General features: G+C 42.1%; 1 protein-coding gene across 2 annotated transcripts in view; it reads right to left on the bottom strand.

Annotated features, from left to right (window-relative positions):
* Nucleotides 1–132: 132 nt before the first annotated feature.
* The window catches only part of bcar1 (BCAR1 scaffold protein, Cas family member), a 99959-nt gene continuing 80107 nt past the window's right edge, over nt 133–19984 (bottom strand). For both annotated transcript variants that reach the window (XM_072695001.1, XM_072695000.1), the window contains exons 3-7: nt 12729–12872; nt 8195–8305; nt 6514–7716; nt 5184–5273; nt 133–4027 (exon numbers count right to left, since the gene is read on the bottom strand). In XM_072695001.1, coding sequence (XP_072551102.1) covers nt 3515–4027; nt 5184–5273; nt 6514–7716; nt 8195–8305; nt 12729–12872 — 2061 coding nt within the window. In that variant the 3' untranslated portion in view covers nt 133–3514. The remainder of the gene's footprint in view (nt 4028–5183; nt 5274–6513; nt 7717–8194; nt 8306–12728; nt 12873–19984) is intronic.

Genomic DNA, 19984 nt, shown 5'->3' with positions numbered 1-19984 from the left:
TGTATTATATATAAATATTGCTGAAATGGGAAGGTTATGTATAGGGTAATGTAGAGCATTGTCACTAAACCATCATATAGTGGTATAGAAGAATGTCACACTAAGTGCAATGTTTGCCTTTAATACATTCAGGTGAGATCAGATCAAAGCATGAGATTTGAAGTGTTTAGACATGATTAATCTGTTTTATTACTTGAACACAAGTTTGTAACCCTTCAACTAAAATGCAGAAATGAGTTTCATTCTAAAATGCATTTACTATAAAGATAAAGTTTAATCTTTTATGTTGATTGAGTCCCAGAGATCCTCAAAATCACACTCTGCAGAGAATATTCTCTATGCGTACTGCATTTATACTCATAGATAAACAATCCCTTAAGGTGGTCACTGTGTAATAAGGAACAGGAAAGGAAAGTACACTTCACAGCCGCTGCAGAGCAGTACAACAAAATTCAACCTAGGGACAATTGGGGGTTGGGTGCCTGCTCGGCCTTACAGTGCTTAGCCGTGAGCATTGAGGGAAGAGAAAGTGCTGAGAAAGCCCCTTCACTCCCCATCCTTCCCTGCTTCCTGCCAGTCCAGGGATTTGAACTGATGACCTTCAAGTCCCAAGACCATTTCTCTAACCTTCAGGTAAAATGATAACACACAGCGATAAAACGAGGCAGCTGACTGATGTTGTCTGGGATGTCTTTCTTCTCTGAATGTCTGTGCATATTACCAACCCCACATTTCAGCTGCTCCAATTTCAGCAGTGACACTCATTTACTCAGTAGTGGCGCTGGAAAGGATTCTGGAAAATGACTGTTATTTGAACTCAACAGCAAACCAAACTCACTCCTCATTAGTGCTCCTCCCAAAGCTCCGCCTCCACAAATGAATGCACATGCATAGCCAAGGTCTTACCGTCATGCTTTAGCATGACTTTTGGTTAGCATAAGCTAGGTCGTGGATTAGCAAACTGCTGCTGCTATGCAAACCGGATGTGATTATCAATTACACACATTCACAAACAGTGTTTGTAGTTCAACATGTAGCAAGTGCCAGATACACACCCATCTCCTGCCTCTCCTCTTCACCCCTCATGTACATGAGTACAACAGACTGAAACGTATAAACAGACCGAAACACAAATGTTAAGGTTTTATGGTCAAGTTGTTTGCATGCTGCTTGCCATCGGCAGGTGGAGCCTAAAAGGGCACAATTGGTCATGCTCTGTCTGTATGGGTAGATGGTGCTCTCTCCCCACATCACTCCCAGTGTGCTGTTGGTCAGTACAGGCGTCTGCTAGGTAATGTATCAGAGCTAGGAAACTGGAGCTTAACTCAGAGCTTGTTGGCTGCTCAGTGATGTTGCATCAGCCGCAATTAGAAAAGACTGGCTGCACATGTAGTCTTCACTCTTATCATGCTTGGAGTATTAAAATGATTTTAATTCATTCCACATTGCTGCTGACACTGACTGTGGAGTTGCCCATCAAATAACACGTTCTACAGACAAGATATATGAAGAGAACGTATTTTCTGTTCCAGTAGTTATGACATTCATAGCTGGCCCCTGACTCGGAAAGGGACTTGGTTTCTTAATAGCTGTGGACAGCTTGGGAACACTAGTAAATAAGGAGCCCAGGAATCTGGTAATTAAGTTACATATTACAGAATAAACTCAACTGGACTTCAATTCATCCTGAAGAAATACCTGATGAAGATCATCCTAAAATGATCTAGATTATTTCTTATGACAATATGTACAACATTTAGAGCTGCCTGAAACAATATCACAACATAAACACCTGGATCTATGAATGTTGACTGGATGTGGCTCTCCAATGGCTTTGCACACATGTAGGTAAGTGGTGCAATTCATCTGGAGTCACTTCATTTGAATCATAACTAGACAGAGATCAGGATGCCTTGATTTATTTTTTTTAATGAAAATATATTAAACATATATTTTCCAGTTATGCAATTTACAGTATGTTCTTAACATATTACCTCAATGTACTTCAAATCTTTAAACACAGATTTGAGAACAGAATAACATTACAACAAATACCAGGTCACGATTTATTTTCAATGTTCTCTTTTTTTTTTAACTGGATAGGGATTTTGACTATATGCACAACAACATGTTGCAGTACTTAAAGATATAATAAGTTTCATTGAACTACTTCTGCTGACATATTCTGATATTTAGAATACAACCAACAGGGTTTTAAAAGGCAAGGAAAAAAAGTTTGAGGCAGATGTTTGGGCTTTTTCTCCGTACTGCCCATTATTGACGGAAAGCTGAGTGACTACACAGAAGAGCTGCTGCCCACATTACAGAATAGAGGGAGACGTATGGGAGGGGGGGGGGCAATAAAAAGAACTGTTTTAATACAGTAGCTGTGTATGTCTATGAGGTGGTAAAGCATTAAAGAAAGTCTGAGGGAAAAAGAGCCTCTTAGGAACAGAACTGTCGAGAATGAAGTGTCTTCTCCAGTCACTGTAGAAGCCTTTGGCCATGATGACCCTGTCCAGCAGGGCGTGATACTGCAGTGGAGAACAGCTTTGGCAGGCGGGCGTGCCCCTGACTGGAACGGAAAAAAACATCACCTAGAGCATTGGAAAGATCCGGAACAGTGCACGGCAAGTGACAAAACAAACCTGTTCAGAATAGTCCAAGCAGGAGAGAGCGAGAGGGAGGACTGAGGTGGTGAGCAAGCACTCTGTGAGGAGTAACTCTGTTAAACGTTGTGCTTTGGGAAATGCACACACTCTTGTTTTGACAGTTCTTTTAACCATATAGCGTCTTCCACGTCCAACCTCTCGCATTTCACAGCCTTCTGTATTCGTGAGTATGTTTAATTGGGGTGCTTTAACTAGCAGGTCGAGCTCACTCACTGAATTGAAGTTGTCCAGCATGCTTGGCAGCCACCCTGACACAAGCAGCACCTCCTGAAGCACTGCATGTCTTTATCTGCTGTCCTCGCCTTCCTCATGCAAACAGGCAAATTCATTAAAAAATCCTCATCACTGATCTCTGATGTAAAACAGCATTAAGTACTCCTACATATACAAGTGAAATTTGACATCCTTAATCAACATCTCATAATAATAATAATAATAATGACAATTCTTATAATCAGAGCAATAATTACATTATAGCAATAATAATAATAATAATAATAATAATAATGGATTGTATCTAAAAACTACTTTTTGAGTTGTTTTCTTTCATCCACTGTTCCAAATAAAAAAAGGAAGAGAGATATGGTTCATACTTTCTTTGCTTTGTCCCACCATTTCCCTCCCCTCAAACCCAAACCCACACCGGCACCTTACGGAAGTGCAATATTTACATTGATTCATTTACACCCAATGGCACTGCCCAGTCATAGTGTTTCAGTCCTTTTTTGGGAATAAAAAGCACATGGCATGGAAGAGGTTCATTCAGATGTCCATTAAAGTCCGAGCGTGACTTCATGCATGTGCTGCCCCTTCAGTGTCTGTACATGGCCCTTCCCTGGGGCTCACATGGCCAGCAGCTGATTGAGGGCCATGCGAAACTGCTGGGTGCAGCCGGACAGCTCCCGTACCCTCTCGGTCATGTCCCGGGCCGCCCCCGGAGAGGGGTACTGCAGGGCCGCAGTCTTGGTGCTCATCACAATGTCTTTGAGCTTGTCGCAGAGTGCGTTGCTGTGCTGGGCCACTCTGCTGCGCACCTCCGGAGATTTGGCCTGCCTGGAGAGTGTGTCCCCGATAAAGACCAGCTTGTGGGCACTGAGGATCACAAACTTGCTGTGAGCCACGAAGATCTTGGGAGGCTGATTGTTGTTGATGGATGAGTAGAAGGCGTCGATGGCATTCGTCAGTGTGGTGATGTTGGCCTCGCACTGCTCAGAGTAGAACAGCAGTAGCTGTCGGTCGCCCATACATAGTTTACTGCGCGACGGCGGAGGGTATTGTGGAGGCGGAGTCCAACCTGAGATGTCATTGTTGATTGGCCGGCTGACCTCCTGCTCCAACCTCTCGAACTGCTTAAGCTGCAGAATGCCAGAGAATAACATATTAGTAACTCACAAAATGGATAACCAGCCTGACTACTGTTACTGTTTAGGTTTAATTGCAAAATGCAACAGAAGTTTTGTTTTTCAGTGTAAGAAGGTGTTACACATACAAGCTATTTGATTCCTATATGATGATGAGAGTTAGGAAATATGCTTTTATTACAACTGATGGACAGTACAATAGGTCCCCCTACAGTCCTCCCTCAATTGTAACAAGCTATCTGGTGAAACTCATTGCTGATCCTCACCAATGGAGGGGTTAGGTTCAGAACCAGGGCTCCAAAACATAACAGCACTGCATCACACTCTGTCGCTTGCTGATTATAATGGGAGTGTTTTTGATTTTGCCGTCAATGCTGGCTCACTCTGCTTGCCATTAGAACATGCTGTTACTGAAAGTTGACTTTATCCAGATTAATTCATTTGAAGAACATTTTGAACCTAGTGTCTAGTACTTAATTCATTAGCATTAAAAATAGTTCAATGCATGCAGGGACACTGCCATGGATTTTGGGCCCCATGAAAAGGTATTACACTGGGCCGCAATTCTGCCAAAACACTCAATTAGTCCGTTTTTAGGGCTCCTGTGAGTCACAGGCCCTTGCAATATTCCTAGTTTTTCGCACCCATATGGCTCCCTTAAATGCATGGCCCCTACTGGTAAATTAAACATTTACTTGCAAGAATGTGAAAGAAGCTGAATTAATTAGTTATTTAACTGCACTTCAGTTTCTAAACAAGTCCCAGTTCTAGTGCAATCTTTATTGACACAATGTTGTGTGTATTAGAGTACACTAGAAGTGCTTTACTGATCTTAAAGAAAAGAATGTATAGAAATTTATATTTTATAAAAGAAAAACAATAAATCAAATCAAATACAATTTATAAAAAGAGAATAAAGTGGAGATACCAAAAAGCCACATAACTGACCCAATTACTAGTAGCACAGTATGCTATTAGATTACTCAATGTCTGTTTCACTGACCACTGTGTTAGTTATGATGAAATGGTGCAGTGTTAGTGTATCTATTAGAAATTGCAAGATTTACAGTGGATTTCAAAAATCTATCATTTCAAACTGAATTTGACATGAATAATAAAAGCACAAACAGACTTTATCAGATATACTAACCTGCTGTTGCTCTAGCTGGGTCTTATTGTGTCTGTTGATACTTCCTTTCTCCATCAGCTGTTTCTGGTTCTTCTCAAACTCCTCTTTTCCCTATGAGACAATCAGCTCATTACACTCACATCTTATCTTCTCAAGTGTGTGTTCATGCAGATGTAATTACTATCAAAGCCAAAAGAGGGCAGTGTGGACATAGCACAAAAAAGCACAGTCATTTCACAGCTCCCCATCAAATTCATAAGTCCCGCCATCACATCCATGATGGACAAAGATCAAGAAATGATCTCCGTAATGTTGCATAAATTGCTGCAGTCTGCTGTTGCATGTAGTTTTTGACAGTACCACACAGTAGAGTCTGCAGCTGCAACAAGGGAAGATATATTTGTGCTATGAGGGGAAAAACAGGCCAACACACGTTTAGTTGTGATTGATGATGACACCTAAAGTACTACACTAGGGGATTAGAAGCTGAGCCCACATGAGAGAGGCATGGGGACCATTGCTCACTCTGACGGCAGGGCAGCCATGTGAGACGCCACCTGTATTCTAGCAACACAGTTTAACTTGGAAACAGGTTTAGTGAGCCTAGAGCAAAGGCAAATTAGCCACAGCGCTGTAGTATTTCAAATGCTTTAGTCTCAGGCTCCACCCACCCACTGAGGTTCACTGTGCATCGGATATACAATATACTGCACACTGCAGACGGCCACAACTGTTGGAATTTTGTCAATAGCAGTAATTTGGCTAACAGCATATTCATGTGTACGGTATGCACTTCCGTTGAACAGTGTTTATCAGTCTGATGGGAAACAAGTTTTTGGAAGCTCTCCACATCATGACAAGGTCTGTGACGTGTACGCCATTGTGTTTTTAATAGCAATTCAAGAGGGTTTTTTTTATGCACGCAGTAGCTATTAGATGAGATGTTCTTGCATGTTTGCTAGCCTAAAGAATCCTATCAAATACAATTTATCTATCAAATTACAATAGACTGTGTTATCACACTTCATTTACTTTCTCTGCTAAACATTAATTAGGTGAATTGCTGCTCTAACACATCACACAGTTTCCTTCAACACCCTTGGCTCTAACATTAAGATGAGTAACTTGAGTAACTAGTTTTCGTGTGTTAGATTAGGGCTGGAGCTAAACCCACAGATAAAGTAGCCATGGGTAGGTATGGGCTACAGTAGTGACAAAGGAGAAAGCGCTGCACTGCTGTGGCCTGCAAGCCCTCAGTTAAACATACCTGTATAAATAAAGACTGCATCTACTGCTCATCCTGCAGTATTTTATCTATAAGGTCCAGTTTAACACTGAAATGCTCTCTTACCTGTAAATGCACATAGTCGTAATCCTCCATCCAGCCCTCCTCTGTGGTCTCGTACGGCCTGTCAGGAGTTTCCTCCTCAGCTGAAAACTTAGGTGGTGAGGGCAGTGGGCGGGACTGGATGTTGGCCCTCTCGGGCACGCCCGTCTGATAGGCTGAGACGTTGTTGTTGTTTGTCAACTGACCTGGCACATCTGCGACATGTGGAACAGGAGGCAGCGGCAGCTGCTGCTGCTTGTTTGTCCGTTTAAAGAGTAGCGAGGCATTGCCATGGAGAAAGGATGCCAGCTGCTTGGTGTCGTCGGGCACTCCGCGGGCGCACATAACCAGCCTGTCCAGGTCATCCCCCCCAGTGCCAGTTGGTGGTGCTGCAAGAAGGGCAGCAGGTGCCCAGCCTATAGCGTCTAGAGCCTGAGTGTACTTGACCAGGCCCTGGAAGGCTTCTTCCATCTTCTGCACCTGCTTGTTTAGCTTGGCTTGCAGGGTGCGGTCGGTGGCCTGTGCTGCATTGGCCACAGCACCACGGGCAAACTCCAGCAGGTCCCGGACGGCTGCCCGGAGGCGCTCGGCTGCCTGGCGGATGGACGGCAGATTGGACTCCATCTGCACTGGGCTGCGCCAGTTGCCGCTGATGAAGGACATGAGCAGTGAGGCTGAGCTTTCTACGGCTTGTTGCAAGCGGGACAGGCGCTCCATGGCTTGCTCCAGGTCCAGGGGAAGAACACGGCCTGGACCGGTGCTATCCCGCACTGGCACCATGTCCAAGGAGGAGGTGGACAGGTTGCTACGCGTGCTGCCCGTGCTCGAGGCTGACAAGCGCTTGAAGCTGACCGTCAGCTCCTCGGTGGCTGCTGCATCACGTACAACCTGCGGGGGCACGTCATACACGTAGTCACCCGACTCCTCTGCCATGGCAGGACGCTCACGGGGGAAGTCATAGACATCTGCAGGGTGCTGCTCCTGTGGGCCTGTCTTGCGCAGGCTGGAAGGAATATCGTAGATTTCCTGGGCCTCGGGCAAGGACTTCCCAGCTAATTGAGGGGGTGGAACATCATATACGTCTTCTGGAATTGGTGGTTCTGGACTGGCTTCAATCTGAGAGTCAAGGCTCTTCATTTTGGCAAAATGAGGGGGGACATCGTATGTTTCCTCCCTGATTGGACCGTCTGGAACATCCTTGCTTACTGAAGGGGGGAAGTCATACACCTGGAAAGTATGTGCAGTTATAATTAGCCCAAAGCAGGCCTGGACAAGAAAACAACATTTTTTCAATATCAACAATGTTTATTGACTGTATTTATGCGTTTTAGCTATCTACACTATATGGACAAAAGTTTTGGAACACCTCATCCCCAACTCATCTGAAAAAAAATATTGTATGCAGAACCATCATTCCTGAGAACACAGTTCCACAGTGGCTTGTTCAAAAAGGCATCAGCTGGGACTAAACTTGCGATCAGTATTTTGTGTACAAGAGCTAAAAGGGTGTAGTATTGCGTTAAACCCACAACCACAGTGCTTAGCATCACATTGCACTATTGTTCCAACTATCACACAGCTTTAAATGAATAAGTTGGTCTCTTGTGAGAGAGACAAGCTCTCAAGCTGCAAGATGGTGGGCATCCTGTCCTGCATTAGAGTGTAATCTGATTGATCTGTGTCAGTGTGTGTATGTGTGTCTCACCGTTTGCTGGGAGAGCAGCTGGTTCTTGTCCACACTGGGGGGGGTGTCATAGATTTCTTGTGCGTCTCTGCTGTTCGGGCCTTTCATTGCCATAGGGGGAGTGTCGTACACCTGTGGAAGATGAATGGAGGTTGAGTCATCGTTGAGTCATCAGATTCTGTCAGTCTTTTGAGTTATCATTGTACATACACATACACACACGCACACAGATGTACACACAAATCTGTATTCAGGCGTTTAATGTGCTTATGTGCACACATAATCAAACATGATTAGACATAATTGGACCATAAACAATATAGAGAATATTCATACACGTTTGTGCACACATGAATATGAAAAAGCAGTATAATAGGAGTAATTTCTTAATTGCCACTGCTAAGACATAATTCACAAGCTTAATCAAAGAAGTGACTAATTAAATAAGACTTGAGAGGGAGTGTTTGCTTAATCCGCCATAAATATGCTGGCAGTTCTAAGGATTTTCTCTCTCTTCTCTTTCTTTCACTCTCTCTCTAGGGCCCCTCGTTTTTTTTTCTTCTATAGTCTGTGATATTTTCTCTCTCCCCTCCTCCTCTCCTCCCCCTATTCTTGTCCATGTCCTGGCAAACAGACAAGATTTTAGAGGCAGTCGGATGCATGGGAGTCAGGAGCAACACAACAGATCAATGGAATAGAGAAGACCCACTCCCACTACACACACATACATACACACCCAAACTCACAAAATTAGCAGAGCATGACAGAAGACTGAAGCACCTGGAAATAATCAGCGGCGGCCCTAACCTTCACTCTCCCCCCACACCAGTCCTTCTGCTACCTGTCACACTGGCCTGCGTACACGCCTCACCCACATGCGGCAGGTCAATAGGATACACAGAGGGGACTGCTGGGTTGGAAAAGGCAGGGCCAAAGAATAAAAGACCACAGACTTGAGAAGCACACATACACACACACACACGCACAACTCTGCACTAATGCATGGGTATATGTATACCTGTGAGACTGTATGTGTGCTTGATGTGACTAATAATGCTTAAGCTTCATAATTCTCCAAATGTACATCCAAAAGACATCTACATGGAACTGTGGCCTGCAAAAGTTTGGGCACCCATGGTCAAAAGATCTGTTACTATGAAACAACATATATTTTATTGAATTACATTTCTATTTCCATCTTTAACGGTTTTAAAATGAGAAAAAGGAAAAGGTCTGAAGCAAAAGTTTGAGTACCCTGCAGGGTCAGTACTTAGTAACACCCACTTTTGCAAGAATCACAGCTTGTAAATGCTTGTAAATGTAGCAGACTAAGAGACCTCCAGTTCTTGTTGGAGGAATTTTTAATCCATTCTTCCTTGCAAAAGGCTTTAGGTACAAGATTCCTGGGCTGCCTTTTGATGTGTGTAGGATCATTATCATGCTGTAGAGACCATCATCTTTTCATCCTCTTCTTTTTAACAGGCACTGATGAATCTAGAAGTTGCTGGTATTTAATTGAACCCATTGTTTCCTCTACCAGTGAAATGTCCCCTGGCCCACTGGCTGCAACACAAACTCAATGCGTGATTGATCCACCCCCGTGCTTAACAGTTGTAGAGGTGTTCTTTTCATTAAATCCTTTTTTTCCAAGCATACTGTAGCTCATTGCAGCCAAAGACATGTATTCTATCTACATCGGTCCACAGGACATGTTTCCAAAATGCATCAGAGATGTTTAGGTGTTTCTTTGAAAATTTCTGACGCTGAATTATTACATGAACAATTATCATCCTTTGCAAAGAATGCCCGTGGGATAGCCTGGAGTGTTAAAGAGAACAGGAGAGCACCAGTCTGAGGTAACTTAAATGTGTGAAGCTTTTTGAGTATGATAGATGGACTTTGCATACCCAGAAAACCCAAAAAACCCATGTGTTAATAAGTTAGTGGGTGGTTTGACAGTGCGTAGGAGGCTGATTTTACAGTTAGACAATAATACGCTGCAGCTGATATAAAAGCTAAGGCTAAAACAGTGTCCTTGGTTCACGATTTGACCCAGTTTAGAACACGATTCTCATGATACAATCTTTTCATGATTTTTTGAACAACACAACATTTTATTTATATAGCTACTGCAAAATGTACTACTGAAAGCAGAGGTATTATGTGGTGTACTGCATCTTTCTAATGGTCTATTTAATTTCTCTCCCTCTCTTCCCCTATCTCTCATCTTCACTCACTGTCTTTCTCTCTCTCTCAATCCCTCTCTCTCTCTTTGTCTTCCACTCTGTCCTCCCTTCCTATTTCTTTCTATTTTTCCTTCCTAACTCTCTCTCTTCCTCTGCTTTCTGCTTCTCTCTCTGTGTAGATGCTTCTGGAAGCTGGTGTGTGTGTGGATGGCCTTTACTGTGGGCCTGCTTCTATCTGCTTCAGGGCAGTGTCTGTTTGCGCATGTGTGTGTGTGTGTCTGTTTGCAGTCCTAAGGAGCTGATCTTGCTGGCAGCCTTCACACATATACACCACTCTTTGCTTCGTACACTTTGTAAGGAATTTCAGACACACAGAACACACACACACATACTCAAACGCCTCCAGACACTAAAATATCTACTTCCCCTGCGAGTAATGCGTGACCTCAGCCCAAAATAGATGTGCAATCTCTGAGTCCACACGAGTTTAACAACACAGGCTGAGAGAAACAGAGAGAAAGCGAGAGACAGTGAAATCAGACGAGAGAGAGAGAGAGATGGTGAGATAGTGTGGATTTATTATTCCCAGCACATCAAATATTAATGAGAACGGAAACTCTTCACAGACGGATGACCAGCCTGGCCGAGTGTTTGAGCTAACAGAGAAAAAGATGTGCCATCTATCATCATCTCACACACACACACACACACACACACACACTCTAATCTCACGCTGGTGACATCAGAAGATCTGACTGGTCAGACATATTGAATGAATCAGGCAATCCAGGAGTCATAGTTCTCATAGACCCTGGACTTAATCATGTACCTCTAACTACTTTCCCACAGCCTCGCTCTAAGCTTCTAAAGGAGCTCAGCTCTAGAGCTCAGAATTCAGGAGCTTCTGAGTGGCTCAATTAGCCCAGTGGAGTGCTGCTCAGGTTGTCCACGGCTCGGGAGTCATGACAGTAAGACTAATTGTGCTGTCCCATAAATGCAGTGGTTAGCGCTCTCCCCAACCACTATCAAAGTAGAGCGATTGTCTTTTTGCTATAGTGTGTAAATGTAATTACACAATTACATAATTAATGACACATTTCCAATTAACTTACATTCTGGATCCACATGTTCAAGCATCATTTTTGGAGTCCGAACCTTACACTTCCCTTTATTTATTTTCATGTCTAATATCAAAAACAGTAAAGATTGCTAATCCTTTCCCCAAAACAAGATTTTGCGCAATAATATTTCCTCATATTCAAATTCTCATAAAAGTTTTGCTTCTCAATGGAAATAGGCGTGAATAAAAATACGGCTCAACTTGTTTCCGTGAGCCACAAAGGAAGGTATAACCTGGGGCTGTATTACAGAAACATCTCGAGTAGAAGTAGAGAAAAAGGGTTCTAAAGTACTGAAGAAAAGTACTGAACACAGAAACAGAACCCTGTAGGTGCTTTACAGAACCAAGAGGTTTTCAAGAGTGTTCTATGAAGAATCACCAACAAAGGTGCTACATGTTCAACTAATAAACAACAGCATGTACATGTTCACTCTCCTCTCCTCAATACAGTCTTATGCAAAACATTGGGTACCTTTTGCCAAAAAACATATTTTGCTAGTTCGGACTATGCCTTTGGCTTATGGTAATTTGGAAGGAGTCTGTAAGAGAGGGGGGGAGACATCAGAGGAGTTTTGGGCTGGGGTTCGGGTGGCTTCTGCTTTGAGTAGGGAGCCAGTCCCCCCTCTGATATGTGGAGCCAGGAATGATAGATGAAAGAGAGGCGACAGGGCGGTGGAGGATTGCACAGACTTGTTGTAGATGCGTGTACAAGGTAGAGATGGAATTTATAGGATGTTGGATTAGGAAGGAGTAGCTTCAGGCATGTTTCTCTTACTGTAAATCCTACTGCACAGATATAGCAATGAGATAATTAAATAATAATATAATAATAAAAATCATCACAATATTTACATGCGTAAATATTTGGGCATCTTATAGAATCAAGCTAATTATCATCACTGAAAATGTCCTACTCTTCTTTGCAAAATCTCACAAAGGCTGTGTTTACTACTTATCAATTAAAAAAGATGTGCCATTTGTTCACGAGGGTTAAAACTTTTCCATAAGACTGTATTTCATTTGGTATATCTTCATCAACATTAACACATGCAGATGAGAGTGTTTAGGTAGACTGTGTAGGTAGGTATATGTCTGCAGTATTTTTTGTTGAAAAATAAAAAAACACAGAAAGGTAATCCATTTCACAAGTGAAGAGAGTGCTCTGAGTTGAGCAGAACAACACTGTTAATGAAGCAGTCATATGCATGCAAGGTGCTAATGCTTGTTCAATGTGCGGGAAGCACTGTACCTGCTGGTTGTATTGGCTGCGGGTTGGTGGCACATCGTAGATGTCCTGGGAGGGAGGCAGGTGTCGAGGGACGTCATACTCATCCTGCTCCGATTTCCCTGTGTCGTACACATACACCTGACCAACCCGTGTAGGCACCACCACCTGAGAGAGGGAGAGAGTTAAAGACACAGTTTAGAGAAGACTGATGATATAACCTGGCTTCATTCAAAATGGGGTGTTCTGCTTGCAAGCATACAGGCAGCAAAACAGAAACAGCGAGAAGTTGCCAGTGCCCCCATTATGCAAAGCAGTTGCACCTAGTTTAAGAATTAGTTTGGATAAAGAAATTAAATTCGGCTTAGCTGGCAGTCTGTGTGCCAGATGAAAAAACACCTTATAAAAAGGCTTTTAAATTGCTGAGAAACAAATCATTTAGCAAATGAAGCTAGACCCTGAGGCCAAGCCATGACAATTATGTTAAAACGGTGCTTCCTAAGGCTTCATAAGTGACCCTAAACTCTGCTGTAGTGACCTGTCCACCTTGTTAACCCCAACCCCTCCAAAACAAACGTGGGTTCACCGTGGGAACAGAGGCCGTCCTATTGTCAGCCTGTTTACTCTCTGCCTTTCGTTCTCAGAACTGAACCAACCTCCCGAGTCTGGGAAATGAAAACAAACTGTGCCGTGGTATTTTCACCACCGAGCACACTCATAATACCACTCTCACAGTGCACAGATATCTGCTGCTCATCTACACATCAGACACGACACCCCTTACTGACATAGCAGAGTGACTGATTATATCACCTCTTAATGACTGTAAGCTTCAGCCTTATGGTGCTACATCAAAATACTCTGCTTGCTGAGAGTCTGACCTTGAACCTTAAGAGTTTGCCTGGTACACTGAAAAATGCAATGTAGTATAGTATATCAGTATTGTATATTAGTATATTGTGGATAACATGAGTACTGAAGGATGTAGGTAACAACAATGCTTTCCCTGTGGCAGACTGGGGTTCGATTCCCCTGGTTGAACAAGCATACTCCACTAAACCAATAAAAGTCCTTGGTCAAGAATCCTAACCCTATATTCTGCTCTTTGTGTAAAAAGATGCAAATTCTAAGACTCTCCGCATATTAGTGTCAGCCAAATGCGATAAATGTAATGTAAATACAAAGAACACTGCACTGTTCAAAAGAGTATAATCAGTCTGGTTTCATTGAATGTAGTGCGACAAATGCTAAACTACATTTTGACATGTGACATGTTGTCATACATGGCTATATTTCGCTTTATCATCGTAAATACCCCAACAAAGTAAAGTACGTCTAAAAGACAAAACTGATGTAACTTATTTTATTCATGGGTATTCGTTTGCTATGTCAGTGTATTTCATTAATCTGAACTTGGGTGTGTCATGGGAAAGTAAACACTTGCATATGTGTATGCGTGTGTGTATTCGTGCGTCTCAGTGTATGTGTTGCTATCACTAGGTGTTATTTGCCTATTCCCTTAATCCCTACATGGTAACCTATCTTTGCTTCAGTCAGATCATATGATCATATTAGATCATATTATTCTCATACATACACATTCTATGCATGCTGCATACTATCCCACAGAAATATGAATTATTCTGATTAGAGATAGTCTCATGCAAAAGATTGACTTCCTGTTTAAATGGCACATTCTGTTGATTTTCTAAATGTAAATAAGTAAACACGTCCTCTACAGAAGACAAATGTTAATTCATATTTTTGTTCTGCTCATGTAAACACTATTTATAATTATTTTCTGAAATTAATATGAATTAATAGTGAAAACAAAGTACCATTTTATTTAAAAGAACCATAATTTTTTCACACACATTTTTTTATGTTAAATTAAGCAAATGAATGAGCAAATTAATAGTAATTCTGTTTTAGAAAGTGCAGAACTGTGTTGTCAATACATCTGTAACATGTAATTTCACCAAGCTTAACTTTAACAGTTGTGACTATATATCATCACACACAGACAGTGACTCTGAAGTGGTCGAACACATCCCGAGGGTGGAGTTGGGTTTTGGGCCAGACATGTAAGACTACTTGCTCCAGTTCCAGCAGTACACACCCATAAAAACAAGCGACACAGAGAACATAAAGTTTAAAAAGCCTGCTTTTGGAATACTCTGAAATGTACTGATGTACATGTAAGTATATGGACATTGGGAATGATATTAAAGTGTTACCTCAATAATACCTCAATATAAAAAAGTGTTGCACTGAACTTGTTTAATTCTCATCATTCCCTCTTTAAATGAAGGTATGAGATAACTGAGGTTGAGGTTTAGGAGGTAGAACATTCCCAAAACTCCTTCTCCTTCTCCCATACTAAGGTCCAACAAATTTCCATATTTCCATTTCTCCATGTTCCACCGCCACCCCATCTCCTCCTCAGTCATAACTGCATTTATGGGTGGGTCTGGACTTCTTGCTCAAAGTATAGCTCTATTAAGAGCTGTAAATGACCTACTGCATGCTGCTGATAACAGGTCCATAAGCATTCTTCTCCTCCTTGATCTGAGTGCCGCATTCGACATTAGATAAATTATGATGTACTTCTCTCTCATCTTATCTCCACTGGCATTTCAACACTGGTCCACTGGTCCTTTATATTCTCACATACTGATTACTGTAACTCTCTTGTTACTGGTGTCCTGCCTAAAACTAGTAGAAAAGTCAATTCCCAAACCCTTAAAAGCCTTTATTGTTTCGGGGAGCTCCTCCACCCCAACAGCCCCCTCTTGCCCTCAGGTTCTCAGACAACAGTCTACTTGCTGTCCCTACACTACTTTCTCTTTAATGGGTGGCAGATCCCAAGTCAGTGGAATTCCCCACCCTAATGTCCTCAAGTCTGTACTGATGTTTCTGCTAAAGACTTTCTAACCTTTACTCTGTCTCATAATTCTGTCTTTTTCTCTCCCTTTTCCTATCTAAAATTAAGATTAATGATGAATTATTATTAATCTATGTTATAATGTACTGCATTTGTAAAGCACTCAAAGGGTGGTGAAAGATGCCCTATATATAAAACATATTATTATTATTTATACTCATATGCTGTTGTCATGATCTGTACTCGCAAGTATAATATATTTTATATTACATGATCACTATTTGGTGTGGCTTTTTGCTTAAGTGTATCCTCAAAAAACGTGCACACACAGGATGACAGAAAGAACGGGAGGAGCCCCTGAACTTCAGCCTTTCAACCCGTGTGGTTGGAATTGCCCTGAATGACTAATGGAAGTCTCTCTGATCCTATAATAATATTTGCACTCTCTCTCAGATAGCCTGTCACAGGCTATGTGACAGCCCTGCTAAACAGCCAATTAAGTTGTTACCCATTAAACAAATCTGACAATATGCCTCAGCTAATTCCACTCTCCAGCATCTGCCTGTTCTCTGGTCCTTTTCGTCTCTCTCTCTCTCTCTCTCTCTCACTCTCACTCTCACTCTCACTCTCACTCTCACTCTCTTTATCTTTCCTTACCCCTGATTCTTTCATCTACCAATATCAATAACCACATATTTTTTATAACCACCCTCCATATACTTTATATCCCTCTGACTCGGTGCCAGTGGGGCTAGGTATGGCCTTAGTCACTAGCGAGGCCAGTGTGGAGTTACGGCGATGTAATGCAGGTGTGTACAGTGTTGTAGTGTGTACAGTCCACATGGAACTGGCGGTACTGAGCATGCATTAACGGTGCCAGTGAGGCTAGGTAAGGCTTCAGTCACCAGGGAGTTACAGTAATGAAGCTGGTAAAGTGATAGTTCTGTAAAGTGACCTAGGAGGGAACCTCCAACCCTCACTGTTGAGGCTTCCGGAGGTGCCGTGGGCTTAATTCGGCAAAACACTGACGAAGGGAGGTGCCTACCCGATGACCCCTGTGAAGAGCTTGGGAGAAGTTTTTTTCCTGTAGTACTTTTCCTGTAGTACTTCAACCCCTAGTCTCAAGCCATGACTGTAGTTTATGGGAACATTTCCTGTGGTGATGTGCACACTGTGCTGTTTTATTCAACATAGACAGGCCTACTGAAATAAAGCCATTATACTTCATTAAGTTCTGTTTCATTTACATAACCAAACCAGACAAGTCTTCAACTGTAGACAAACTGCTATTGTAATCCTACTGCAAGATACTGTGATAGTGATATGCCTTGCAATAGATTAAAATGCATTAGCAAACACTTGTTGTGACAAGATTAGCATGCATTATTATTTGTTAGATGATGAAACACCTAAACATTATATATTCAAACCTCTAAGGACATGTCCTATGCTTGTCCAGCATAACATCAAATAGAGAGCCTGAACACCTTTGTTGCAGTAACAGCATCTTCTCCTATGCGAAAGACTTGCATTAAATGTTAGAAAACTGTATTTAGTCATAAGAGCATTAGTGAGACACAGAAGATAATGGATGGAGCTCGATCACTCCAGAGAACTGCTCCACTGCTCCACAACCCAATGCTAGGGGCCTTCCACCCCTCGACATTGGGCATGGTGAACTTGAGTGTCCAATTCTATTGGAGATTAGAACTACATTATCATCTGCACAACGTGTCACATTAAGATCTGGATGTGTTTGTAAGATCTGGATTTGTAATATACCATTCTACACCACAAAAGCAAACTTCAGATACCAAAAGTATCTTGGATGATGGACTGCATCTGAGGTAATTGATAAACCTGGGTAATTTACAATTCTCTTTTAATCAATACTATCCTCTTCAAATTGATGTATTGAAAGTCAGAGCAATTAATTGTTAGCCAGATTGCCAAATAGCTGCACCTTATGAAATTCTAGTCTCACAGAATGCTCACAGAGCACCATAGAGGCTAATTTGCATATGCAATTCAGCTTTGGCCAATTTAGTGATAACAATTAACAAACAATAAATTGTTTACTCTTAACACACACAAGTAGCACATAACTACCTATAATCTGCAGACGAATGCAGGTAATCATGAGTTGATCCCACACCTATCCATGAGAACAATCCCTTAAGCATCTGAGGAGATTAAAAGCCACCTTATCCATTATGCAGCCATTTAGCGAAGCTAAATCTGCTGGCATCCTCTGCTCTTTCTCATTTCTGCCCTTAGCCCCTATAGAGCCCTTCAACAGCCCACTGAGACCTGCTGAAGGGCCATCCAAAAAACTGGCAATCAATAATGTGAATTATCAATAAGGATAGGGAAGAACATATGGCCTTCTGAGGACGGCCCACCCACTCATCAATTTAACTAAAAGCGTATTAGTCAATGAAGGAGCTGGATGAGTGTGTGTGTGTGTTTTGGGAAGAGACCAGCTGTCACAACATTCTTAGTTTTGGAGGAGGAGGGGCGGGTGTTGTAATGATGATGTCACAAAAAGAAGTGGACACTCCCTGGTGCCGTGCTGGGGACAATAGAGGAGCACTCACTTTCTGACCAATGACAGCTGAATACAAGCCAAAATCACAGGCCCCGCCATGTCTGTGAGGGTCACTCAATAAAGAGGAACAGATTGCACCTCACCCAAAAGCCCCTTCCAAAGCCGAGGGACCCCCCACTACACTAGCTGTGACCCCAGCTGACACACAGACACATGCCACCACTCTAAACCGCAGCATTCCAGACGTGTATGGCTTTGTTGCTTCTGGACCATTTGAGAGCCGTCAACATAACGATTAAATGGAACTGTTCTGGAGGTGACAGTGGGGTGCAAGCAAAGACATTTAGTTTTGTACTAAATTTACTAATAATTTTAAATGATTAATAATGTGATTAATAATATTTTATACAAACAACTTGCACATTGCTGATACTAATGAAAATGAAGTCCATCAATCCATCCATGCATCTAGCCATCTAATTTAGTTGAAAGTGTAATGATCGCAAATGTTACAACTTAACCTGCATGTGGAGTTTACTGGAACAGTCGTCACAACATCTGGTAAACACTACTAATTCAATATAACTCTGTTATTTGACCTAGACAAGCTTTTCAACTTACAAAGTTCATACACACATCTGCATGCAAATACATATGATTACTGACCAAAGCTTAAACACGAACACATTTATTTATTTTGGAGGGAAAGAGCTAATATCAGTCAGACCCATAAGCACTTAGCAGTCACACAATGTTTGTAATTCTGCCTCTCAACACCACCTCAGTGGCTCTGAAATCAAGCAATAATTGAAGCAATCAAGAAGCGGCTGAAGTGTAGACTTTCAGCTTTTATTTTTAATACTTGGCTGCATATCCTTGCAATCAATGACTAGAACATGTGGCATTTGTGATATATGTGGCAACTCCACATGCTAAAAGCATAATTACTTTACCTCACTTATCCCAGATACAAAACAAAGATTAATACATAACACTGCAATATAATATTATAATTCAACCAATTTAGTATAGAGCAAATTGACAGTATTACCCTATAACCCATTTTTTAAGACCAGGCTGTTTTCATTTAGTTTAACTGGACAGCTGACCTTAATCCTTACAGTGTGGTACTGGCTAAACTATGAGGTTATGAAATGCACAGTCTGTGACCTTTGAATACAAAGACACGCAACTTTCAATGCTTTTACATATTATATATATATATAAAGTGGCCATGCATAAGAATCCCCTTTTAACCCCCACCACACTCTCACACTGGCCATCTGTGGAGCAAGCTGTCCTCTCTGCATGGTTTTGTGTGAGAACAGGGGGTGCAGGTAGGAGGTCCCTGTGTGCGTGTATGTGTATATGTGTGTGTCCGGTTGGCATTTGGGTATCTATTGTTCACCCGCAGCTGAATGGCTTTATTACCTCCACTGTCCGCATGACTAGTGTCGGCATCTGTTTATTGTGACGCTGGGGTTTTGCATTGGAGCTATGAGGATGGAAGCTTGTCCCCCATCAATCAGCACTGTGCAGCTGCAGGCCTAAATCATTACATAGTTCCTCCAAAACCACATTGATTTGGTTTGACCATTTTTTATGAAGAACTGTATGTCATTCAGTGTTAGTAACCACAGCTTGTTGTGGTTTGAGGCGTGTGATAATTTATGCATGCAGTTATGCAGTTTACACAATGCTAACGACTTGCCAGTGTTGGTCCTGGCTTTCTTAGGGCTCTAAGCAAAATTGGAAAATTGGACTTGGACTGGGGTCTTAAGCAAAACTGGACCCCCCCCCCCCCCCCCCCCCCACACACACACACACATTAATTGTATCTTCCTCCTC

The sequence above is a fragment of the Salminus brasiliensis genome, chromosome 13 (genome assembly GCF_030463535.1).
Source record: "Salminus brasiliensis chromosome 13, fSalBra1.hap2, whole genome shotgun sequence".
Taxonomy (NCBI): Eukaryota; Metazoa; Chordata; class Actinopteri; order Characiformes; family Bryconidae; genus Salminus; species Salminus brasiliensis.
Note: the sequence above shows the minus strand (reverse complement) of the source record. Positions and strands in the feature narration are given on the sequence as shown.